This window comes from Ambystoma mexicanum, chromosome 3q (assembly GCF_040938575.1).
Source record: "Ambystoma mexicanum isolate Mex_15411 chromosome 3q, UKY_AmexF1_1, whole genome shotgun sequence".
Lineage (NCBI taxonomy): Eukaryota > Metazoa > Chordata > Amphibia > Caudata > Ambystomatidae > Ambystoma > Ambystoma mexicanum.
In genome coordinates, this window is record NC_090926.1 from 271,108,416 (window position 1) to 271,135,692 (window position 27,277).

A 27,277-nucleotide genomic window follows, 5' to 3' on the forward strand; every position below is an offset into this window, starting at 1 on the left:
TGTTAGACTTCCTTCCGGACGCCAAAAGGGCTGAGGCCCTTGAAATCCTAAAGGAGGGGGAGATTGCTTCGCACCACGCCATCACATTGGCAACGGACATCGCCGACACCGGTTTCCGTCAGTTGGGCAACAGAGTTTGCTTGAGACGACGAGGATGGCTCAAGGCCACGGATTTCCGCCAGGACGTACAAACCAAGGTTTTGGACATGCGCTTCGACGGGAACAACCTGTTTGGGAAGGTGGTTTATGAGTCCCTTCAGGCTATGAAGACAGACACGGAGACTGCCCGGGCACTGGGAGTGCTCCAACAACGACGGCCGTCCTTTCGGAGCTCCGGAGGCAGACCAGGTGCCTCCAAGGGATCCGGCAGTGGCTCCTCCACTTACCGCCAAGCGGCAAGATCTTCGTCCCAGGAACCCTACAGGGGACGCGGCAAGTCAGGTGGTGCCCGTCGTCGTCAAGGAGGTCAAGGAGGCACGGCGGCCTCCAAACAAGATTGAACCGACCACGGGGTCGGGCCCCCGCCGAAGCTCCCCGGTGGGAGGCCGGCTGGCGAGGTTCGTCAGCGTGTGGGAGTCCATCTCCACCGACCTTTGGGTGCTGGACGCCCTGGCCCAAGGGCACGCCCTCGAGTTTCAGAAGTGCCCTTGCGTTCCACCCGTGGCCAGGAAGGATATTCACGTCCCTCAACTGCTGTTGGAAGTAAGGGCGATGCTCAAGAAAGGGTGCCATCGAGCTCGTCCCAAAGGGGCTTCGGAGCTCCGGAGTTTACTCAAGGTACTTCCTCGTAAAAAAGAAGACAGGAGGATGGCGTCCCATCCTGGACCTACCACGACTGAACAAGTACATCAAGATACAGAAGTTCTGTATGGTCACCCTCCAGCATGTGCTGGGACAGCTGGAGGAGGGCGATTTCCTGTCGTCGTTGGACCTGGGGGATGCGTACTTCCACATCCCCATTCCTCAGGTTTGTAGTCCAAGGGCGGCACTACCAGTTCAAGGCCCTCCCGTTCGGCTTGAAGTCGGCACCCAGGGTGTTCACCAAGTGCCCCGCACCGGTGGTGGCGCGGCTGCGCCTATAGGGGATCCACGTCTACCCCTACCTGGACGACTGGCTAATCCGGGCAAGGACAAGGGAGTTCGCCGTGGAGCACACTGCGAAGACCGTCCAGCTGCTCATGGACCTGGGATTCTCCATCAACTTTCCAAAATCCCACCTGGTTCCGTCGCAAGTCGCCCTGTTTCTGGGAGCCAAGCTCGACACAGTGGCGCGGCTGGCCTCGCCGTCTGAGGAAAGGACCAGGACCATTCTGGGCAAGGTGCAGTGTCTGCTGGCCACGGACATGGCCAGGGTAAGATCTATCAAATCCCTCCTCGGGATGATGTCCTCCTGCATTTATCTGGTGCGCCTTTGCAGGATTCGGATGCAACCCTTACAGGAGTTCCTCGACGCCCGCTGGATCCAGTCGACGGGCAGCTTCGAGGACAGGATCCCTCAACGAGACGTTCCGTCAGCCGATCCAGTGGTGGGGTACCCGCTCCCATCTGTCGGCGGGCACGGACTTTCAGACCCCAGCTCACCAGGTGATGGTGACGACGGATGCCTCCCTGGAAGGTTGGGGAGCACACTCCGGAGATCTTCACGCGAGAGGCCTTTGGCTCCCAGAGGAGAAGTCTCTCCACATCAACATCTTGGAGCTCCGCGCGGTGTTCTGGGCCCTCAGGTCCTTTCTTCCGTCCCTCAAGAGCAAGGTGGTGAGGATCTTCACCAACAACACCACCACGATGTTCTACATCCGGAAGCAGGGTGGAACCAGGTCCCCGGCCCTATCCAAGGAAGCCCAGGATCTGTGGCATTAGGCCTTCGTCCAAGGGATGTTTCTGGTGCCTCTTCATCTGGCAGGAATAAAAAACACGATCGCCGACTCACTCAGCAGGGAGCTGCGCTCGTGCCACGAGTGGAAACTACGCCAGGATCATGTGGATCGACTCTTCCGACGATGGGGCAAACCCCAAATCGATCTCTTCGTGACAGCGACGAATTCCAAGTGCCGGAGGTTCACCAGCAGTCTCCCCCAGCCGAGGAGCATGGGCGATGCTTTCTCGTTCCCCTGTGACGGCCTATTTCTTTATGCGTTCCCTCCACTGCCGTTGCTGCTCCGGCTCATTATCCAGCTCAAGAGGTCCCGGTGCAGGATGATCCTCGTCGCACCCGGCGTGGCCGAGATAGATCTGGTTCCCGGACCTTCTGGACTTGTCAACGTCCCCACCAGTCAAGCTGCCGACGGACGCAGACCTTCTCTCCAGAGAAGGAGGCGCCATTCTTCACCACAACCCGGAGTCGCTGAACTTGCAGGCCTGGCTCCTGCAGCACTAGAGTTTGGAGGGTACAACATCCCGGCCGACTGCAGAGAGATTCTTGCAAAGGCCAGGGCGTCCTCAACTCTCAAGTGCTACATAAATGCAAGAGGTTCTCTGTCTGGTGCCGTGCACAGAAGATTAACCCTCTGCGGATTACGGCCCCTCAAGTACTGCGGTACCTACTGTCGCTGGCCAAAGCTGGACTGGCTCACGACTCCATCAAAATACATCTGGCTGCAATCTCCCGATATACCAGGACGACGGGACGGGCGTCCTTGTGGTCTCATCGCCTGGTGAAAGAATTCATGAAGGGACTATTCCGATCATTCCCGCCGGTGAAGGCTCTTGCCCCCGCGTGGGAGCTTAATGTGGTGCTGACCAAGCTCATGGGGGGGCCCCATTCGAGCCTATGCATTTGGCGCCTTTGAACTTCCTGTCATGGAAGACCACTTTCCTCGTGGCCTTCACCTCCGCACGACGATTGGGAGAGATCCAGGCCCTATCTTGCAAGCCTCCATACTTGACTTTTCATGACACGAGGGTGGTGCTGAGGACACACCCATCCTTTATACCCAAGGTGCCGTCGGACTTCCACCTCAACGAGCCCTTGGTGTTGCCAGTTTTCTTCCCGTCACCTTCGTCGCCGGCCGAGAGGACTTTGCACTCGCTGGATGTAGCTAGAGCGCTGAAGTTCTACGTGGACCGCACGAAGAGTTTTCGGAAGACGTCACAGCTGTTTGTGAACTTTGGGACTGTGAATCAAGAGAAGGCTCTCTCGAAGACTTCCATTTCCAGATGGCTCTCTGGCTGCATCATGCACTGTCACCGGTTTGCAAACCGACAGCTGCCCGGCCGTCCGAGAGCCCATTCGACCAGAGCGATCGCTGCTACCACGGCGTTCCTGTCTGGTGTGCCCCTGCTGGACATCTGCAGGGCTGCGACGTGGAGGTCGACGCACACCTTCACAAGATTCTACTGCGTCGATCAGTACTCCAGGGAGGAGTCCAGGGTCGGCCAAGCAGTGCTGCACAACCTGTTCGCCTAAGGTGAGCCTGGTGAGGAGGTAAGAGTTGCTTAAAGAGTTGTTGTATTGCTTAATGTTGAGCCTGTTGCCACCTCCCGTGGTTGTGCATGTGTGTACTGCTATGTATTCTCTTATTCATGAGCATGTGAATCCATGCCAGACCCCATGCTGGAGAAGGAACAAGTTACTTACCTGTAACTGTTGTTCTCCAGCATGGGTCTGGCATGGATTCACATGCGAACCCTCCCTCCTACCCCTCTGCGGCTCTTCACTTGGTCATACTGCCACTTTACGTGCGATCAAATCGGAAGATGGCTGCCGGAGGAGGGGCTTTGGGAGAGGGCAGTCATTGGCTGGGGGCAGTATGACCCAGAGACCAGTGATTGGTTACTACTAAGAAAGACAGATCAGAAACGAAACTGATACTGATTTTTTTCTATACCGAGGATTCCCGGCCTGACGACGGGGAATATTCATGAGCATGTGAATCCATGCTAGACCCATGCTGGAGAACAACAGTTACAGGTAAGTAACTTGTTCCTTTGGCGCGCAGAGTAAATCTCAAGAAGGAACTTTCCACAAAGAAATGGCAGAAAAAGAAGACCGGGCCATTTTGACAAAAATGGCACCCTTGGGTGCTTTACTGGAGCTGCGAACGCAGCCCGCAGTAAATGCTCACCACGGTAGGAAAAACGAAACCACTGCCACCAGCCATTCAGTGAGGAAAGGGTAACATAAAAATGTTACATGAAGTTAGACAAAAGGGGATACTATGTAACCCCTCCAGCACCCTATTGTAAGATAGTGTGTGCTGGGTCTAGAAAGTTACAAATGTAAGTAAAATCAGTTTCACTTTACTTTTCTGGGAAACAGTAGTTTAACCCAGAGAAGGTATTTAAACCTGGGGGAAATCTAAGAGATTTCCCTGTGTCACTGCACTAAAGGTGCTGTGTGCCACAATGTAAAAGATGCCTATCGAGTTTATCAGACTCCACAACCAAAATAAAAACAGAGTACAAAAATCACTTTAAAATACATGAGAGAGTGGGGAAAAAGGGTCTCACTATCTCCAGGTTAAAAAAAAATCAAGCCCTCAAAATCCAGCACAGTTGCTGGGGGTCTTTAAGGTTGAGGTAATTGGCAAATTTCTGAGAATTCTCACTAACAAAAACCACGTCCCTCAGATGCTGCTGGAGGTGCAGGCCATGTTAAGGAAAGGCGTGATAGAGATTGTTCCAAAGAGGCTCCGGGTCTCCGGAATGTACTCAAGGTCCTTCCTTGTGAAAAATAAGATAGGAGGCTGGAGGCCCATTCTCGACCTTCGTCGACTAAACAAATACATAATGTCCCAAAAATTCTGGATGGTCACTCTTCAGTATGTGCTCGGAAAGCTGGAAGGGGTGGACTTCCTGTCGTCGCTGGACTTTGAGGATGCATACTTCCACATCCCCATTCACAAGGGACACCGCAAGTTCCTGCGTTTCGTGGTTCAAGGGAAGCACTACCAATTCAACGCCCTTCCCTTTCAGATTGAAGTCCGAGGCGAGGGTCGGCACCAAGTGCCTGGCGCCAGTGGCGGCGTAGCTGCGTCTGCGGGGGATTCACGTCTACCCTTATCTGGACGACTGGCTCATCCAGACCAGTTTGAAGGAGCTCGCTGTCGACCACATGGCGAGCACCGTTCTCCTACTCATGGATCTGGGGTTCTCGGTGAACTATGCAAAGTCCTGTTTGACTCCATCGCAGGATGTGCTGTTTCTGGGATCCCGACTCAACACAGTGTCGTCCCTGCCGTCTGTCGGAGGAGAGGAGATCAGCATCTTGGGCAAGGTACAATGGCTGTTGGCACTGAAGGTCGCCACGGTGAGGTCCATAAAGTCTCTGCTCGGCATGAGGTCGTCATGCATCTACCTCATCCGACTATGCAGGCTACGGATGCGTCCACTATCAGAGTTTCTTGATGTCCGCTGGATACAAGAGGCAGGGTGCTTACAAGACAAGATCATACTCGACGAGAGCTTCCGGCGAGCGATTTGGTGGTGGGGAGTTGGTGCACATCTGCCCAGAGGTGCAGATTTCCAGACCCCAACGCACCAGGAGACGGTCACCTCCCTGGAGGGATGGGGAGCTCACACCGGAAGTCTTCACGCAAGAGGCCTGTGGCTACCGGAGGAGAAATCGTTGCACATCAACGTGTTGCAGCTGTGGGCTGTGTTCTGGTCCCTCAAGTCTTTCCTTCCGTCCCTCAAGGGCAAGGTGGTGCGGGTCTTCACGGACACCACCACCACGATGTTCTACATCAGGAAGCAGGGGGGCACCAGATCCCCGGTTCTCTCCAAGGAAGCGCAGGACCTGTGGCACTGGGCCATCGCTCAGAGGATGTTCCTCATCCCATTTCATCTGGCAGGAGTGAAGAACACAGTCGCCGACTTTCTCAGCAGGGATCTGCACTCTTGTTACGAGTGGGAACTTTGGCAGGACCAAGTGGATCACCTGTTCCGCAGATGGGGTAATCCCCGGATCGATCTATTTGCGACGGTGAAGAACACCAAGCGCCGGAGGTTTGCCAGCAGGTTTCCCAGCTGGGGAGCATGGGGGATGCATTCTCATTCCCCTGGGATGGCCCGTTTCTGTATGCGTTCCGTCAGTGTCTTCTTCGACTAGTCATTCGACTCCGATGGTCCCGGTGCAGGATGATCCTCGTCGCACCGGCGTGGCCGAGGCAGATCTGGTACACGGACCTTCTCGACCTGTCAGCGTCATCTCCAGTCAAGCTTCTGGTGATCGCAGATGTTCTCTCGCCAGGGAGGGAGGCACAATCCTGCACCACAAACTAGGATCGCTGACCCTGAAGGCCTGGCTCCTGCAGCATTAGAGTTCTGGGGTTACGATCTCCCAGCGGACTATAAAGAAGTCCTTGCCAGGGCATAGTCTACTCTTAAATGCTACGGACGTAAATGGAAGAGGTTCGCTGTTTGGTGCCGTGCACAGAAGATCGGCCCTCTACGAGTCACGGCTCTGCAGGTGCTACCGTATTTGCTGTTGTTGGCCAAAGCAGGGCTGGCCATGCCTCCATCAAAGTTCATCTGGCGGCTATCTCCCGCTACACCAGATCTCCGGGACGGTCGTCGTTATGGGCACACCGTCTGGTTAAGGAGTTTGTCAAAGGACTGTTTTGTTCGTTCCCGCCGGTGAAGGCTCCAGCGCGGCGTGGGAAACTCAATGTGGTACTGACTAGGCTCATGGGCCCTCCATTCGAACCTATGCATACAGTTCCATTGAAGTTCTTTTCATGGATGACAGCGTTCCTCGTGGCCATTACCTCTGCAGGATGAGTGGGTGAGATTCAGACCCTGTCCTGTAAACCACCTTATTTAACTTTCACGACACTAGGGTGGTGCTGAGGATGCACGCCTCCTTCATGCCCAAGGTGCCGTCAGACTTTCATCTAAACGAGCCCTTGGTGTTGCCTTATTTTTTCTGACGCCTTTGTCGCCGGCTGAGGACTTTGCACTTGCTGGATGTGGCTAGAGCGCTGAAGTTCCGGAAGACGTCACAACTTTTTGTGAACTTTTGTCCTGTGAACCATGGGAAGGCCCTCTACAAGCCTTCTATTTCCAGGTGGCTCTCCGACTGCATCACCCATTGTCACCGGTTTGCAAACCGACTGTTGCTTGGGCGTCCGAGAGCCCTTTCGACCCGAGCGATCGCTGCAACTATGGCATTCCTGTCTGGTGTACCTTTGCTGGACATCTGCCGGGCTGCTACGTGGAGGTAGACGCACACCTTCATGAGATTCTACTGCGTTGACAGGGATTCCAGGGAGGAGTCCAGAGTCGGCCAAGCAGTGCTGCGCAACCTGTTCTCTTGAAGGCGAGCTTGGTGAGGAGGTAAGAGATGCTTATGTTGAGCCTTGCCACCTCCCGTGGTTGTGCATGTGTGTACTGCTATGTATTCTTTATTCATGAGCATGTGAATCCATGCCAGACCCCATGCTGGAGAGCGAACATGTTACTTACCTGTAACTGTTGTACTCTTACGTCCCGTCCCCTTACCACCATACTGCATGGGCGTCCCTTCCAAGGGACGGGAGACAACCTTTTTCACCAGAATAAAGCTTCTGCTTTAAATTTAGAGGTGGGCAGGGGTGCGGCCCTGGGAGCATGTACTGCCCTGACTCTTGCACCACACCTCTCTCTTTTTCCACACCGATGGGAACGGGCCGAATTCACCAGCGCTCCTGGGTTTGGCTTCGGCCGTGTAATTCCACTCGCTGATACTTCTTCTCTTCTGTTTTTTTTGTCCTATCATTCAGGTACTCGGTCCTCACGCGTCACGCTCCTCCCCGGCGCATGTCGACTTCTACAGGGTTCAGCAGGCGTCCATCCTGCGACAGTCTCTTCCTGACTAAAGACCCCCACACCTTCTGCCTATGATGCCTTGGCCCAGATCACGGCTGGCAAGCTTTTACCGCGTGCAACACCCTTTGCTCGAGGTCTCTGAAGAACAGACTAGCCAAGTGGAGGGAGCTCTTCCAGAGATCGCCTCCAAAGGACCTAAAGTTTATCATCGATCCAGGCGTATGGTAGGGCCACTCGTTTCCAGCGCACCCCGCTAGGGAGACTCCTTCCCAAGGCCTCCCCGTGCGGGTTTGACCGCCGAGGTACAAGTACTGAGGCTGAATCAGCTACTGGTCGAGGGGTCAGTGGACCTTCCTGGTGACAGTGCTGAGGTACCGGAAGGTTCATTTAGCGGGTCTTCACCCGAGGGGCTACGCGCTAGTACCGGCAACATGTCCGAGGTGGTGCCTATACGCAGTCCTACCGGCAGATCCGCCGAGGGCGAAATGCCTACCGGGGCTCGGCATGAGGAACAGGGTAGGCCCCGTGATCCATACTGTAGTCCTGGACTGCGCGGGGCCCAGTGAGCCGAGCAACACGACGCAGGCACGTGGAGAGCAGCTCGACAAAATGGCCGCCGTGCCAGAAAATCCAGCTATCCGGCCGACGCCGCTCCAAGGAAGGCAACAGGTGGAGGAATGTGTGTCAAGGTGGGACTAGTGTCAACCAGGTATGTGGCCTACAGCTTAACCTTCCTTCGCGCAAGGCAGGTTCCCGCTGGGTCCATATGGGCAGGGCACGCAACGGCTCCAGCAGCCGCTCGCTACCCCGTCAATATAGCGTACCACTAGCCCGGCCTTCGAGGACAGTGGTTCCTCGGGCTCATGAAATCTCCTCGTATTGGGGTCATCCTCAGGGATGCCATCAGGGACATGCTCCCGCCAATGGCTCGGGCGCCGCAGGCTCGGTTACAGGCGCCCCTGGGCCCTGTTCAGCCTCAACATTCCGCTCCGGCCCCCCAACCGATTGTAAAGGTGTTTCCGCAACAGCCTCCACCACAGCCTCCCTTGAAATACATTGTGTCTTTGTTTGGTAAGATTTGCACAGATCTGGTAAATCCTCCTGACCTGGGTCAACCCCAGAACTTTTTGCTTTATTAGTGGGATATTTTTCCTTAATGCCTCACACTCACATAATCTTTAACTCTTTCATTTTTAAGACACTCCATGGTGTCTTTTAAAGTTATCTTCTTTAACAACTTATTGACAATAAGTGCCTATTGTTGCTGGGTTGCCCTAGGGGCTCACCTTTAAACTTTCTTGTGCTAACCTTGAGTGAACTACAGTTCACAAGGGTAGAAAGGATCTTTAGATCCCTTTTACATTGTAATCATTTTATTCTGTGAAGCCAGCACACCCCACCTTATGCGAAGTGCTGAGGAGATGCAGACTAAAACTGTAACAATTCCTTTAGTGACAAGCTTACCTTCAATGGCTGGTGGCAGTGATACCTTGTATTAATTTGGTGCACCTTTACCGCGGGCTGTGTTCACAGCTGCAGTAAAGTGACCTAAGGGTGTCAATTTTTACCAAAATGAAACCTGTCTTCTTTTTTCTGCCATTTTAGTGTTTCTTGTCGTTTCTTGTTCCTTCCCCTGACATCCAGGGCGGGAAATTCCTTTCCTTTATGTGATTTGTTTTTGGATTGGACTCCCCGCCCAGGCTCCAGCCTGTCTGTGCGGGCATGAAGTGAGGGAGGAGTCCAAAACTCCCCCCCCCCCCCCCTTTGTCTTACGCCTTGCTTGAATGGGGACAAATCTCAGTGAGGGGGCTGGCTGTCCTGATTGGACAACCAGACCGCTCTTCTTGTAAAATGCGGGGAGAGAATGCAGAGGTTGTGCTGTAATTCCTGATAAATACTGCGAATCTGGAAGCTGAAGACATGTCGACCATTGCAACTTAAACCGAAGAGGAAGATGAAGGAAAAGCGGCTGAGACGATTTCCAGCGACCAGAGAGCCTGGTGTGTAACGAGCCTGCTGTAGCCCTTCCTTCCAATCGACCCTGGGCCTCCGAAAATGATGACCCCGACCCAGAGCCTGGTGAGACCCACTAGACTCGAGAAGACCTGCATTTTGAGCCATCTCACACGTTGCTACGTCTTTGCGTTGTTGCAATTCCTCAGTACCCTGAACCTCAAGCCATTGTGCAGTGCACAGTCTTCCGAATCTCGCTGAAACTTCGTGGGCATCCTGGTGGATCTTCAGAGACATGAATCGAGTCTGAAAAGTCCCCTCAACAGAGTGCTGGACTTTTGTAACGACGAGAATTTTCTGTCTTCTGTGTTCCTTGAAAAGGCGCGAAATCTGCAGAACCGCATTCAGCCGTGAGGGGGAAACCTTGCCTATAGCCTTATGAGCACTTGTTTTCCGTCAACATGACAAGGAATTCATTGACCGGGTATTTGGCCGCATACCCTTAAATCCTCCTGCTGCAAAATCATCTTCAATGCTGAGGTACTGTGTTGGCTTGGGTATGTACTTAACTTAAGCCTGTTAGGATTTCTGTGTATCTGTGGGTTGTTTTCTGTGATGGGCAGGCCTCTCATCCAGTGCACCCAGTCCCACTGCTAGAATCCTGCTAGGGTGTCTTCTGTGAAGCCCCTGGACCTTCTCCTAACTCTAAAGTAAAGTACTTACCTGTTTGCCCAGTTTTCCTAAGGAACTCTGACATTTGCTACTAAAAAACATATTCTGACACTGCATGTTGGTCACTAGTCCTAGTGACCCCCCTTCTGCCACTGAGAACACTCATGCTCCAAGAATAAGGGAAAGACTCAAGAGATTGGGACTTGTGCCTTGAAAAGAAAATGTGTTTAAAAATGACTTACTTGTAAAGAGTTGGTTGGTAACTCTAATTCTAAGAGTGAACAGTTCAAAAGTTCTTACTGATCTTGAATGTGTGATGCACTATTCTTAAAAGTATGGTTAACATCTTTTCTTTCCTTAGAAACAGTTTTGCCATTCTAATAAAGTAGACGTGGAGGTATTTTACTCTCCTGTGTTTAGGTTGTGCCTCTTCCCAAAAAGTAAAGTGTTGGTTTCACCCGATTCGTCCTTTTAGGATAACTTTGTGTGTCCCCCAACTGGGTCTTGCTTCCCCTGACTGGCTTCTAGCCTGCCCTTAAGTCTATATTAGGTTGTTGCCTACCTAGAATAACTTTGAGTCATTCAGTAAAGTGTGACACTGGATTTTACTTTCCCCCTTCCTTGCGAGGTTAACAAAGTATGTGGATTTTACTTACCTTGTGTTAGCTGTGTGCCGTCCAAAATAAGTTAAGAGTTACTGCTTACCTCAGTCTGGGGTTCCCTGATTTCAAAAGCACCTGTAATTGTATATTACATCCTTAGATTTTACTCACCTAGTATAACTGTGTTATCGCAAAAGTAGTTATAGGTTTTTACTGCATCTAGAATAAGTGTTCCACTATTCACCAAAAGTATATTGTCCAGTTGACTGATTAAGTGATTTGTACTGAGAATCATCATACAACTGGAAGGGTCTACTGCCCTTGCATTATTGAATGTAATTGTAAAAAGTAACCGTTGGTTTTTACTCCCCAAGAATAGGCTCTACCTATACTGAATGTGTATGAAAAGGTTTTGACTTCCCTAGAACTACTGTTAGGTACTTCAAATAAGGTCTGTACTTGGGTCTGTGTACTTTCAAGTATGGTGTTGTGTTTTTATACTGTGATTTCATATAATGTTTTAGTGCTTACTTACCCCTAGATTTAGCTGGGCCTACCTGTATTTAAAATAAATCCTTTATTTTTACAATGTCAAATGTTTCAGCGTTTCTTTGGATCATTTATATTACAATTTCACTTGTACTGATTCTACAGCCCTCTCTCCCAAGATAAGCCTGGCTGCTCTTTCTATGCTACCATGAACTCAGGTGGTACAGCCTTATACTAAGAGTGGAGTCTTGTACTGCCTCAGTTAAATGGCTTTACTAAGCCCTTAGTTGGACATCAGAAAAACTGTCTTAACAGTCTTTCTTAAAGTGTTTACTTTCTCATGCTTGCTTTATACAGATCTAAAACAGTCTGGAAGTTAATAACTGTCTTATGAGTTGTTTGTAGCCCCTCTTAAAAGTATATGGTTTTACTCAACTCTATTAGATGCTGCTCTTCTAAACTTGTAACCCTGGGTTGTGCTTCCCTGAGTTTCTTTGGTGCTATTCCAAAATAGTTTCATAAAGTTCTTACTTAGAAAGTGTATTATACACTTCTTAAAGATATACTGTGCATAACTAGCTGTTAGATAGCGGATAGTTATGTGCCAATAGTTACATTACTTACCTGGAAATAGTGTCTTTCTTAAAGTGTAATAGGGTTTGGCTTTCCCTGATTTGCTTGGTGCATTCTAAAATAGTTGAGAGTTCATACTTATCATTGAGTAGCTTGAGGACCCTCCAGAAAGTATAAGAGTTGTTTTACTAGCTCTGAACTGAGTTCTAAAAAGTAATGTTGCAAGAAGTATACTTGTAACAGGGTTGGTTTATTATGTGATTTCTTAATTGAGTCACTTCGTGACTGAGTCAGCTACCCTTGAAACTCTGGTTGTATTCCAAAAATAGGTCTAACCTGGTCTTATGGCCCAAGAATAGTATATTTCGAAGGGATTGTGTCCTCCGACGTATTCCTCATCTTGATAGATCTCCTGCTTGCTGGCCTCGGAATTTTTTTTCAGTAGAGGGCGCTGCGCCTCGATGTCCCTCGAGCCGATGTCCCTTGACAGCCTCCGTATCGGCGCCGATGTCTTCATGCGTATAAATAGACTCGCGCAGCGTCCGTTGCTCAGTTCCGTTTTTCCGCGCTTTGTGGGCCTCGGAATCGCGTTGCTCAGTTCGTTACTCAGTTCGTTACTCAGAGAATATATTCTTCATTATTCCTCGAGAATAAACCAACTCTTACTCGATGGCTTCCTCATCCGAACCAACGACTCCACGGTCCGGCTTCAAAAAATGTCGAAACTGTGGAAAGAAAATGTCGTTGACAGATCCTCACAGGATCTGTTTGTGGTGCGTGGGATCGGAGCACCAATGTTTGGAGTACGAGGACTGCATGTCCATGACGGCGAAAGCCTTGAAGGAGCGCAAGTAAGAGACGTCGAAGATCCCCTTCCTTGTCTTCTTCTGTTTCTCTCGAAAGAGTCACCTGCCCCACAAAACATAGCTCTCAGGCTGAGTGGGAGGAATTCCGTAAAAAAGGATGTTTAGCGTCTTTGCGAAAGCGGCCTTGACCCCCCTCGAAGACAGCTGAGGGCGATACCCTGGGTGAAAGACCTGAAAAATCTAAATGCCGTGAGTCATTACTCCCGGCGAAAGAAACTACTCGAGAGCGTCACAAACCCTCGAGCAAAGGCACTGTGCCATCAACGCCATTATCGAAGGGCTCATCGACGCATGGGTCGATCGAATCGACGCCGTCTTCGATGTCGACGCCGAAAAAGAGCAAACCCACGGCCGTCACTACCTCACAGCCAGTGGTCATACCCAGAGCCTCTATCATGACTTCGAGGTCATTGACAAACTCGAGTAGGATCCCGATCCTCTCCAGTTCTTCGAGGCCACTTCCAATCTTCTCGACGCCTTTTTCTGTGTTTTCGAAACCTTTAACGTCCGCGTCGACGATGTCTTCCCAACCGAATACGACAAATTTAGCCCCTTCTGCTCTGGAAATGGGATTTAAGCCATTTCCAAGGTCTGATCATTTCAGACCTTTGTCTTCAATCTATGAGGAAGGGGAGGATTCAGATCAAGAAAGACCCTTTGGGGTGCAGAGATCTCCAACACCTGAACCAGAGGAATTTACCTCTGAGGAAAATAGGTTGAAGGACCTTAGAGAATCCCTACATGAGGCAAGTTGGTTAGATACTTCCCCAGAAATAGAATTTGCCAAACCAGACCCAGGGGAACATGCTGAGACCCCTTACAGAATTTTAATGGCAAGAATTATAGAATTCATGGGTTGGTCTACACCTTAACCTACATTCCAACAGGATGACCTTACAGACATCTTAGTCAAAGGCCCACAGGACGATCCTGTGGTTCCATTTCACGCTCCATTACAAAGAAAAATATTGGCTAACTGGGAAACTCCTGAGGTTATCCCGTGGGTTAACAAAAAGTTATCAGCCAAATATAGGGTATCTACGACTGACCCGGAATTTTTGTCTAAACATCCAACTCCATAGAGTCTGGTTGTCCAAGCAGCAACTGCATCAGGTAGTAGATCGGCATACCCTACTGTTCCACAGGACAGGGATGACGAAAGATACGACACTATGGCTAAGAATGTTTTTTCTGCATGTAGCATGGTGTTGAAATGTATTAACGCTACTTGTACGCTCGCAAGGTTCAGCCATACACTTTGGGAGTGTGCTTCATCAGCGGCTGACTGCCTCCCAGACGGAGAAGAAAGGGAAGCGTTTCTAAACATCATTAAGGATGGTAAAGATGCAATGTGCGAATCCCTTCAAACTGGCATTGATTCTGCTGACAGCATCAGTAGGGCCATGGCGGAAAGAACTACAACCCGCAGATTTGCGTGGTTGCAAAAGTCTGGGTTTGCTCCAGATGTACAAGCCAGACTTTTAAATATGCCCTTTGACGGTTCTTCTTTGTTTGGTAAGAAGGCGGATGACAGCCTAGAAAAGTTACAGACATCCAAAGCAGCAGCAAAATCCCTGGGTGCTGCAATCCGCCAAACGCCATATCGCCCCTCAGGAACCTCTTGAAGAGGTAAGTCCTTTCGCTTTTATTCCGCATTCGGAAAAGGCAGACGACAGTCGGTTCAAAGAGGTCAAAAAAGATTCACCCGAGGTGGACGGGGTAAAAATACAAAATCCGCCGCAGCAGCAGGTACCTCTTTACCATCGGCACCTGCATTAGCCGCCTCTAAATCTCTCTGAGGACTCTCCTCACAAGACACCAGTAGGGGGCAGGCTAACTCAACATCTGACGGAATGGCAGGCTATTACGTCAGATGCTTGGGCATTGGAGACAGTTGCCCAAGGTTACTGCCTGTCTTTTCTACGCATTCCTCAATCATCCACCGGGGAACAGCTCTCGGAAAGTTCCAGATCCGCTCCTCTTGCAGGAAATTGTAGACCTGCTGGAGAAAGGTGCCATAGAACCGGCACCTGTAGCGGAGAGTAACAAGGGCTGGTACTCCCCCTACTTCCTAATACCGAAGAAGGACGGAGGACTGAGACCTATTTTGGACTTACGAGAATTTAACAAGTTCCTCAGGAAGGACAAGTTCAAGATGGTAACTCTTTCTCAGATCCTTCAGGCACTCCAGCTCCAGGACCTGCTGGTATCTCTGGACCTTCAGGATGCTTATTTCCATGTGCCAACCAGTCTCAAACACAGGAAATACCTGAGGTTCGCAATTGGCGACTCTCATTATCAATTTCGAGTTCTGCCATTTGGGCTAATCTCGCCCCGAGGGTCTTCACCAAGCTAATGTCGGTAGTGGCTGCAAGTCTAAGGAGGGAAGGGATTCACGTCTACCCCTACCTGGACGATTGGCTGATCAGAGCTGTATCTCCGGAACAAGCTCAGATCCAGCTAGATTATGTCTGCAACTTCCTTCACAAACTGGGCTTCTCCCTCAATTTAAAGAAGTCACAGATGATACCATCACAGAGACTCCAGTTCATTGGAGCGGTCCTGGACACTTCCCTGGGAAAAGCCTTGCCACCAGAGGTGAGGGCCCAAGATATTCTGCAGATGGTCACCAGGTTTCAAAATGCCCAACGTCTCCCAGCCTTCGACTTTTTGAGGTTGCTAGGCCTCATGGCAACCTGCATCTTCCTTGTGCCAGAGGCTCGCCTGAGAATGAGATCTCTTCAGTGGGCACTGAGAACTCGGTGGTCGCAATTCTCAGGGAGAATGACAGACCTCCTTCAGGTTCCGGACAAGGTGGCTCGAGACCTTCAGTGGTGGGCCTGCCAGGAAAACATCTTGAAGGGAGAACTGTTTTGGCAACCATGGGCGGAGATAACAGTAGTCACAGATGCCTCACTCACGGGGTGGGGAGCCCATACCAACGACTTGACCATCAGCGGTCGTTGGTCTCCATCGGAGTCCAGACTACATATCAAACTGTTAAAGCTGAGAGCAATCAGACTAGCGCTGAAGGCTTTTCTGCCATCAGTACAGGGGAAAAATGTCCTGATAATGATGGATAACACAGTGGCCATGCACTACCTCAACAGAAGAGGAGGCGTAGGATCACTGCCGCTGTGCAGAGAGACGATGCAGCTCTGGTTTTGGGCAATCCAAGACGGAATCTCTCTGTCGGCAGTTCATTTAGCCGGAGAGAAAAACTTGACAGCGGACGCTCTGAGCAGGCAGAGTACAGTCTCCCACAAGTGGGAACTAGCTCAGGAAGTCCTTCAACAGACCTTCACCCTTTGGGGAACCCCTCAAGTGGACCTGTTCGCCACCAGCATCAACAGGAAGTGCAATCAGTTTTGTTCAAGGGAATTTCCACCGAGAGGAGCTCTAGGGGACGCGTTCGTAGTGGACTGGGAGTTTCCACTTCGGTACGCGTTTCCTCCAGTCCGTGTCATTCCTCAAATGAACAGGAGGTTGAGAAGGTTCCGGAAAGCCATGATCCTAATTGCCCCGGACTGGGCCAGGAGAACATGGTACCCGGACCTTCTGGACATGTCCATCTGCCCTCCAATTCGTCTTCCACTCAAGGAGAATCTTCTCTCGCAGAAGGGAGGTCAGGTTTTCCATCCAGACATCAGAACCCTCAACCTTCACGCTTGGTATCTGAAAGGTTGAGATACAAGGATTGTGACCTCCCAGATGACGTCATGGAGGTGTTGCTTTCGGCAAGAAGGCCAGCAACAAAGACTCTATACCGCTGCCGTTGGAACAAATTTTGCAGCTGGTGTAGAGAAAAGAATATCGACCCCTTTTCATGTGGTACACCAACGGTGTTATCTTTTCTACTCTATTTGGCAAATTCGGGCCTTCAGGTTGGCACCATCAAGGGCTATCTCGCAGCGTTATTGATCTTCAAGCGCACTGCAGAGGAACCATCACATTTCAAGTTACCCTTAGTAATACAATTTCTGAAGGTATTAACCAATGCCTCCTCCAAGACCATTCCAAGTTCCCTTATGGGACTTAAATGTAGTCTTACATTTCCTGATGGGTACTCCTTTTGAACCACTCCATTCTTGTTCACTAAGGTTTCTCACCCTTAAAACTGTCTTATTGGTGGCATTGACATCTGCTAGGAGGGTAGGCGAATTACAGGCTCTATCTTGTAACCCCCCCTCATACAATTTGTCATAAAGATAAAGTTGTCCTACAAGTGAAGCCTAATTTTCTCCCATAGGTGGTTTCTGAATTCCACATCACTCAGAAGATTAACTTGCCTTCATTTTATCCCCACTCCCCATCCGGGGAAAGAGGAAGAAAGGCTGCATAGGCTGGACCCAAGGCGGGCTTTGAGCTTTTACATCAGTAGACTTGCTAGGATTAGGCAAGCAGACCAACTGTTCGTAGGTTACTCGGGGCACACATTGGGATTAGCGATAACAAAACAAACCATTTCCAGATGGATCATTTTAGCCATTCTGGAATGTTACAAACGGGCAGGGAAAGAGCCTCCTCAAAATCTTAGTGCTCATTTAACCAGGGGTATCGCAGCCTCTTCGGCTCTCCAGAGAGGGGTACCGATTCAAGACATATGTGTGGCTGCCACATGGTCGTCTGCACATACCTTCACAAGATTTTACAACCTGGATTCCTCCTCTAGCCAAGAGACTAGGTTTGGCAAAGCTGTGTTGCACTCTGTTCACTCTTGAAGGGAAACATGGCAATTTTACTCCCACCTCCAGTTACACACCACTGCTATGGGAGTCTATCAAGATAAGGAATACGTCGCAGTACACAATCCTTTCGAAGAACAAGTTACTTCTTAACTGGTAACGTTCTTTCAATGGGATGTTCCTCCGACGTATTCCTTATTGCCCCTCCCATCCATCCCCTCAGTAAAACTTCCCTTGTGGTTACAGTTTATGCTCCTTCTGGGTCACTAACCAATTCATGTAAAACAACTGTTAACGTCAAAACGGAACTGAGCAACGGACGCTGCGCGAGTCTATTTATACGCATGATGACGCCCTCTACTGAAAAAAAAATACAGAGGCCTGCAAGCTGGAGATGATCTATCAAAATAAGGAATACGGTGGAGGAACATCCCATCGAAGGAAAGTTACCAGGTAAGAAGTAACTTGTTCTACTATACTGAATGTATAACCTTTGGCTTGACCTGCTTCTTGCTCCTCTAAATAAGGTTTTATCTTGGTTTGCATATCATAGGTATTGCGTTGGTTTTTATGATTGTTTGTATATGATGTTCTAGTACTTACTTAAACAAGAATTATCTTGGTCTACGTGTATTTAAATAAACCCTACATTTTTACGATACATTGTTGCCCTGATGCCTAAGGGTTTGTCTGCGCTATACAACTGCAAACATAAATGTTTCTTTGGACCATATGTATGCTGCAATTTCTTTGTACCAAGCTACAGCTTGCTCTCCCTCCTAAAATAAGCCTGTCTTCTCTTTCTGCGCTATCAAAGGTAGTAAAGCCTTATACGGAGAGTGGATTTGTGTACTGGCTCATATGCATGGTTTTATGTAGCCCTTAGATGGACTTTAGTAACTGTCCCAACACACAATATCTTACCAACCAATACCTTCCACAAGGACTCGGTCGCCTCCACGCTCTGCTGCACCATCCTTCCTCTGCCTATTCACTTGATCCATCTTTTCTTCTCTTGATCTCACTTGGACAACCCACACTGACCTGTGCCCTCGGTTTCTGATTATCCTGAACCTTCCCTCCTTATTGTTGATGCTTTACATCAACCGCTTCCCGGAGCCAACCACTGCCCCCTTCCCCAGCCTTTTCACAGCGTTTATAAGCTCTGCTCCTTTTTCCTAAACGGTTCTGCTGACCATTTGCAGTCCGTTATGCACAAAGTTAAGTTGGAGTTCATGGTGTGTTGGATGGAGCTTCCCAACTGCGGGTTTGACTGATTGAGCTTTCTGTTAACTCCTCTTTCTGCTGCCTCTCCCCTGTAAGTGCTGAAGTCTGGTCTTCTGTGCATTGACTCCTGTTTGCTGTTCTTTTAAGGGAGAAATTGAAACAAACTGGCCAGCATTGTACACAATTAGATATGGGGTGACTGATCGTGGTTCTTTACATTTGCAACCAGGCACAAATGGAACAGCCATGGATTGGGGCCTTCCAACTCCCACACCCCGCCAATGCTGCAGGCCTGGATCTGGCAAATACCCTTGTAAGACTCCTACCCTAATTTGAGAGGTAGTCCCCCATCCCCTCATCTCATTAATCCTACCCATGTAATGGGTCGACTAAGAACCCTTCCTGGTGTTTCCTTTTAAGTTTAATTACCTGGCATGGTATATGAAGGATTCCTTTCTTCTGAAAATGTAAAATATGTGCTTGATCTTTGATCTACACGAGGGCTCTGGGAAACGTCCTGAAACTTGTTTGGCATGTCTTGTAGGTGCACCGTTAGCAAAACACAACAGAAACATTAGATGCTAACATTTGTTACTTGTTTAAAACTAGACTCTGAATGCAACATTTTGTATTTTAGGAATGTTGAATGTCTTAACTTGCTGTTGAGTAGCGGTGCTGATTTGAGAAGGCGGGATAAGTTTGGGAGGTAAGTGCCTCTCTCTTCCAAACTTAAGCAGTCTTTTGGAGCACTCTTTTTGTAAACTGTTTGTCAGTAATCTGATCTGAAAGGTTTTTTAATCTCAAGTTTATCGCTGTTTACAAAGCTCTAATGGCCTTAATATTAACAGGCACTTTGCTCCTGGCTTTCTCCTAGACACTGAAAGTGCTGGACACCTTTGCAGTATGGTCCACATTTACTGTTAAGGCAGTTTTTGCACTGTCACTAATGCTGGGGGGCGAGGGGGGCTAATGAACCCAGTCAAAAAGAGTAGTCGGGTGTTAAGAAAGATTACTCTTTGCTGCACCTTTCCTTTCTTTGCTATTGACCCCTAAACCTTTTGCTTTTGTATCGGACCTGTTCTTTTTACTGTGCAGTGGTGAAACCTTAAAGGGGAAGTTCGTTCAAAAATGGTATTGTCCTTATCGTTCGGGCATGTATTTTTAAGCATACTGTAATCAATCTTAAAAATGTTTGCTATACATCTTATTACTGTTGATATAAGGGCGTTTATCTCTAAATTATACAAAATAAATGCTACCTTGGCCTGGTTGGACACATACAACAGAGGTTTATTTATGGAATGACTGCAACATTGTCATGAATGCCTTGTATTCTTTAGCAACCTCCCCATATTTAGGCATAGGTGGGTTAGGGATACTACAATTTCCACCCAGACCTGGCAAGGTGGCATGAGCCAGAATGGGTCGGGAATCAGAGTGTGGGGTGGCACCACCTGTAGAGGAAGAAGTAGCTTGCCCTGCCCCTGTTCCCCAATGTTTACTAACAATTCGTCCCCCGCCCCCCCCCCCCCCCGCCCATCTGATCCATGGTAGTCTGTAATGCAGACATGGTTTGAAATAAAACGGCATTTTCTTGGCGTGATGTCACTACTTAGACTTGTCATTTCTCCAGCATTGGATCTTTCATGGATTCACATGGTTAGAATATTCCCCGTCGACAGACTGGGAACCCTCGGTAAGCTTATAAAGCCGTTTCCCATAGGAAAACGTTCGACACTTTCGTGTCCTATCTACGTCGTTTTGGGCCGCACACGCATGCCCCACTAGGACGTAGCGGTATAAATGCCCCGCCCCCGCGGCTCCCTTCAGATTTCAACCGTCTCCAAAGTAGTGGGAGCACCTCGTGTAGTCTACTATTTTGTCTAGGTTGTGCTGTTGCCGTTTTCTCCTCATGTCGGGAAAAGGGCTGTTCCGCCTGTGCGCTATGTGTGGGTTGAAGCAGGTGTACGAGGGGGACGGACATATGGATTGCATATACTGTCTACACCCTCATCATTCGGCAGACAAGTGCGACATATGTAAGGGCTTCTCCCAGAAGACTCTTAAAGATCGGAGTCGAAGACTTGTGGCATGGTTGAACGACGGAGCGTCGGCATACCCGCCTTCGGAGGTGGGCTCCACGCACAGCGCGGCCTCAGTGTCAAAATCTTCAGGGTCCCTGCGCCGCTCAACGTCGTCGGAACCCCCGGTGAAGAAATTGCGACCGCTGGAGAGAGAATCATCGGAAGGCCATTCCAAGGACTCTTCGTCGAAGAAAGCTTCGTCATCCTCATCTTCAACGAAGAAAGACAAAAGAAAAATCTAAATCCTCCTCGGGCGATCATCATAGATCGACCTTGGGTCGAGAAGCAGAAAACCGCAGGTCGAGTTCGGAAAAGGCGGGAACGCCTCATAGGCCTGCACGACCACCACCGTCGTCGACGGTAGGGCAGTCGTCGACTACTTCTCTGCCGCTGACGCAGTTGGCCTCAACCGTTCCTGGACCGCAGACATCGATGACGGAGCCGACTATCGCTTCGTCGACGGAGATCCCGCAAGAGGCCTGGCGTCCAGAGGTATACGACCTAATTTTGCCAGAGACACTTCTGCAGCAAGAGGCCTTGTCGGTGTCCTCGGGAGACGAGGATGTGAGAATAGCTGGCCCTGCAGACCTAGGGTTACAAGGGGTTACCAGGCCTCTCTCCGGGAGCATTCCGGGTTCTACCCCTCTGCTCAATCCACAGTCACTTTTGTCACTGGAATTCTTATCCACATTGCAAACGTTGCTGAAGACACTGGATGACAGACTACCTCGAACAACTCCGGCTAGGCCGGTCATCGACGACCCGGGCCTGTCTCGTCAACCATCGCTGTCAACCCCCACGGCAGTGCCGCCGGATGCAAACCTCTCAGCTCCACACCGCGAGGAAGGGGAGCTGATGGATTCGGACTCGGACAGCAGAGCCTCGTCAGTTGTCTCCCTTTCCCCCTCCAGGGATCCAACCTGGGAGTCCGAAGCAGAATTCGAAGCCTGGCTCAGCCGTCTCCCCCAGACGATATTGGGTCATTTCACACCATGATGGCCAGGGCATGTACAGACTTCGGGCATGGCCCAGGAAGAAGAGAAAAAGGACTGTTTTCTTTTCGACCACATGGGGAAAAGGAGAAGGTCGGTGTTTTCAGTACCCATCCTGGATCATGTGTGGAAGGAGGGATTGCAGACCATGCGCCACCCTTTCTCGGAACCAGCGATAAAGGGTGGTCTAGAGAAAAAGTTTAAGGCCTCGGACTCTACTCCCAAGTGCCTTTCCTCCCAATCAACTCCTGACTCAGTGGTATCGGCGGCGGCGGTGGCGAGGAAGGCGAGGGCCCAGCACAAGTGCACGACCCCCTCCCCCCCGGAAAGTGATGCCAGACGACAGAATGCTTTCGGCAAAAAAGTGTTGTCGGTAGGTGCTACCACAGTGAAAGCGACCAATTCTCTAGCCATAGTAGCCAGATACGACCGGGAGATGTGGCACCGTCTGGCTCCTATGCTGGAACACCTTCCGGATGAACATCGCAAAGCGGCTATGTTGCTGGTCAGGGAAGGTGAAGAGGCTTCCAATCATGCCATAAACATCGCAGTGGACCTTGCTGAGTCGGGGTTTAAGCAGGTGAATAACGGTGTGGTTCTCGAACGGCAGGCATGGCTAAAATGCACCAACTTCCGACCGGAGGTGCAGTACAAGGTACTGGATATGCCTTTTGAAGGAGACCTCTTTGGTGAGAAGGTGGACGAAGCCCTGAAGGGCATGAAAGAGGACTCGGACATGGCGCGTTCAATGGGGGCCCTCCAGAGTGGTCGAAGTTTTCGGTCTTTTGTCCCTTCACGGGAGCATCGGGAAATTCTAGATTCTCGGCATCGAGGGACAGATCCTTCAGTAGGCCAGCATACCCCTCCCAGGGATACAGACGGGCTTCGCAAGCGGCTAAACGTCGCCGGGACTACCAGGCCCCCAAGAAGAGAGCAGGTTACTCGTCGACGGATAAGTAGACCAAGGACCAGCAATGACAGGCATCGGAACGTTCTGGGGGGGCAGAGTATCATGTTACATCAACGAATGGGAGCAAATAACGGATCAATGGGTGTTGGACACTGTAAGATACGGACATTCCCTGCAATTCAAAAGCAACCCTCCGCACATTCCACCGGCGTTTGTAGCTCTATCCCATCTGAGCGTGTTGCAGCAGGAAGTAGCACTTATGCTACAAAAAGGTGCTATAGAATTGGTTCCGTCGTCACAAAGGGGCCAAGGGGTTTATTCCCGATACTTTATGGTGAAAAAGCCAAACGGAAAGTGGCGTCTCATCCTAGACCTGCGCGAGCTAAGCAAATTGTTGAAAAGCATAAAGTTCAAGATGCTCACACTCCAAGAAGTGATCCGGTCAGTTCAAGATGGGATTTTCTGGCGTCTCTGGACTTGCAGGACGCGTACTTCCACATTCCGATATGTTGGCGGCACAAGAAGTTCCTAAGGTTTGTTGTAGGGTGGACTCACTACCAGTTCACAGTACTTCCCTTTGGACTGAAATCTTCTCCCAGAACGTTCACGAAATGTTTGGCCCCGGTGGCAGCCTGGCTGGGAAGGTAAGGCCCTCATGTATACCCGTATCTTGACGCACAGAAGTTTGCAGGCCACCATGAACCTCTTACAACGGCTGGGGTTTGCGATAAACTTCGATTAATCCTCGTTAACACCGTCAAGAAGCTTGGTGTTCCTGGGCGCACAGCTCGAGACTCAGTAAGGGTTAGTGAGGCCATCCCTCAACAGGATCACCAAACTCAGTCGATTGGCAGGTCAGTTGAAAATCAATACCAGATTGTCGGTGAGAAAATATACGTCAATCCTGGGCGCTATGGCGTCCTGCATTCCTCTGGTGGGCAACTGCCGCCTGTTCATGAGGCCAGTGCAAGAGTTTCTGGCGGACTGGTGGACGCAGGCTCAAGGCCTCTGGTCAGACAAACTGACGGTCAACGACAATGAGCTCCTACTAGCTCTTCAGTGGTGGAAAAGCTTCCAGAATCTATCCAAAGGAGTACCTCTACAGGAGCCGGAGTTTCGGTTAACCATAGTGACGGACGCGTCCCTAACTGGCTGGGGGGCACACATGGGCACTCTGCAAACACACGGTCGTTGGTCTCAGAGGGAATCTCTCCTGCACATCAACGTTCTGGGACTGGGAGCAGTGCGCTGGGCCCTGAGGGCGTTCCTGCCTCACACCGGAGGGTCCACAGTGAGAGTTTTGACAGACAACACCACGGCAATGTTTTACTTGAGGAAGCAAGGCGGCACACGATCCAGAACCCTTTCCTTCGAGGCTCAGAAGTTGTGGCACTGGGCTCTGAAGCACGATATCTCCATCGTAGCTCATCACCTTCCAGGAGTAAGGAACGAACAGGCGGACTCGCTCAGCAAAAATATGGACCAGATTCACGAGTGGGAAATAGACAACGGTCAATTGTCGAAGGTCTTCGAGAAATGGGGGCAGCCTCCGCTGGATCTCTTCGCCACGAGGAGGAACAAGAAGTGCGAGATGTATGCCAGCAGGTGGCCACAGGAAGGTTCGCTGGGGTAAGCGTTCTCCTTCCCGTGGACGGACAAGTTCCTCTACGCCTTCCCTCCGTTTCCTCTGATACAGAGAACTCAGCAGTGGATACGCAGGTACAGGTGCCGAGTCATCCTGGTGGCACCGTGTTGGCCGAGGCAGCTGTGGTTTTCCGACCTGCTTCACTTGTCAGCGGATCATCCGATAACGTTCCCAAGGGTTCCCAACCTCCTGACCTGGGACGAGCGAACAGTGTGGCATCACAATCCAGACAGTCTCAATCTCACAGCTTGGCTCCTGACTTTTCAGAATTTGGTGCCTTGAACATTTCCTCAGACTGTCGGAGGACCTTACAAGCTGCGCAACCCCCTTCCACCAGCAAGTCCTACAGGTGTAAGTGGAGAAGATTCTGTGCGTGGTGTCAAGGACAGACGGGAGTGCAACCTCTGAGGGTTACTCCGGAACAGCTTCTGCCGTATCTGCTACACCTAGCAAAAAGCGGATTGTCCTTTTCATCACTAAAGGTTCACCTGGCGGCCATCTCTAGGTTCACAAGAAGGAAGTAGTCTCCCTTGTTTAGCGACAGGTTAGTGAAACACTTCATGAGGTTTGTTCTGGACATTCCCTCCGGTTAAACGTTTTCCACCAACGTGGAGCCTGAATATAGTGCTAGCGGGGTTAATGAAACCACCCTTTGAGCCAATGGATGAAGTTCTTGTCATGGAAAGTGGCTTTTCTAATAGCTATAACATCAGCTAAACGCATCTCGGAGTTGCAAGCGTTGGTCATAGACCCTCCGTACCAAAGATTTTTCAAGGACAAAGTGATTCTGTCAACAAGTCCTTGTTTCATCCCAAAAGTTCCTACAACTTATCATAAGCACTCATCCATTGTCCTGCCCACCACCTTCGCGACCCCCTCATCGGCTGCAGAAAAGGTCCTACATACCATGGATGTCAAGAGAGCTCTAAAATTTTACCTTCATCGAACTCAACAACTTCAATCTACGCAGCAACTCTTCGTTGCTTATGGCCCTTCGGCAAAAGGGAAGGCAATTTCAAAACGGGGACTAGCCCGATGGGTCTCGTCGACGATTGCCTTCTGTCATTCAAAAGCGGGAAAACCGCTACAAGGATGTCAGAGAGCTCATTCAACCAGGGCGACTTCATCGTCGATGGCGTTGTGGGCAGGGGTACCTCTGACGTACATTTGCCAGGCGGCAGCATGGTCAGTGCCTCACACATTTACCCGCCACCACTGCCTCGAACGACAGCATGCGGACGAAACACAAATGGGAAGAGCAGTCTTGCGACATCTATTTCAATAAGGTAAGCCTCTTTTCAAGAAGGGTCTATGCTGATTTTGACATATATTTATGTATACTGTTATAGCTTTATATGGGTATTTCTCTGTGCAGGTACTATGGCACACTTTAAATTCGAATCTTGTGTAAGCGTGGTTCGCTATACGCAGAATTGGGAGGGTGCCAGATTGCATTCACACCTCCTCCTTTTTTCAGGATCACTTCTGTGCATTCTATTCTAAGCATGTGAATCCATGAAAGATCCAATGCTGGAGAAGGGAATAGTTTCTTACCTGTAACTACATTTCTCCAGCATTGGATCTTTCATGGATTCACATGCTTAGAATATTCCCCGTCGTCAGACTGGGACCCCTCGGTACACATATATAGCCTTTTCCAATAGGAAAACTTCTGACACTTTTGTGTCCTATCTACGTCCTTTTAGGACCCGCCTACGCATGCTCCGTAGGCCGTCCCTGTATAAGAGGCCCGCCCCAGCGGTTCCCCTTCAGATTTCAACCGTCTCCAAAGTAGTGGGATCTCCTCGCGTTGTCTTACTATTTTGTACAAGGTTGCATTACTGGAATTTGAGTACAGAAAATGTCCTCCATGTCAGGAAAAAAGCTGTTCCGCCCATGCGCGACGTGCGGCTTGAAAAAAGTTTACGAGGGGGAGGGACATATGGATTGTATATATTGCATCCACCCTCCTCATTCGGCGGATAACTGCGACATATGCAAATAAACATTGCGGTGGACCTCGCTGAGTCAGGCTTCAAGCAAGTCAATAATGGGGTCGTATTACGTCGACAGTCATGGCTTAAGTGTACCTACTTCAGGCCAGAAGTACAGTACAAAGTTTTAGATATGCCCTTTGAGGGAGGCCTTCTTTTCGGTGAGAAGGTGGACGAAGCCCTAAAGGGAATGAAAGAGGACTCGGACACGGCACGTTCATTGGGTGCCCTCCAGAGTGGCAGAACCTACAAGTCTTTTCGTCCCTTTAGAGGGGCTTCAGGTAATTCAAGATTCTCTGCATCTGGAGACAGATCCTTTGGCAGATCAGCTTACCCCTCCCAGGGATACAGACGTGCCTCCCAAACGGCAAACCGTCGCCGGAACTTCCAGACTTCCAGGAAAAGACCATCATATCCGTAATCGTCGAGAGACAAGCAAAATAAAGATCAGCAGTGACATACAACACACCGTTCTGGAGGGAAGAGTTTCAGCATATGTCGACGGATGGGAACGAATAACGACAGATCAATGGGTGCTGGATACTATAAGAAACGGACACTCTCTACAATTCAAACACAGCCCTCTGCACATTCCACCTGCGTTCACCGCTCATTCCCATCTGAAGATACTACAACAAGAGGTAACACTCATGTTAGCAAAGGGCGTGATAGAATTAGTTCCAACATCACAGAGAGGTCAAGGAGTCTACTCAAGATATTTTGTCGCAAAAAAGCCGAACGGCAAATGGCGTCCCATTTTAGACTTACGGGATCTCAACAAGTCTTTAAAGATCCTAAAATTCAAGATGCTCACTCTGCAGGAAGTGATCCGCGCCGTT

At 50.0% G+C, this 27,277-nt stretch overlaps 1 protein-coding gene across 3 annotated transcripts in view; it reads left to right on the top strand.

Annotated features, from left to right (window-relative positions):
* The window catches only part of ANKRD52 (ankyrin repeat domain 52), a 1,656,133-nt gene that overhangs the window by 599,923 nt on the left and 1,028,933 nt on the right, over window positions 1-27,277 (top strand). For all 3 annotated transcript variants that reach the window (XM_069653745.1, XM_069653746.1, XM_069653747.1), the window contains one exon: window positions 19,451-19,519. In XM_069653745.1, coding sequence (XP_069509846.1) covers window positions 19,451-19,519 — 69 coding nt within the window. The remainder of the gene's footprint in view (window positions 1-19,450; window positions 19,520-27,277) is intronic.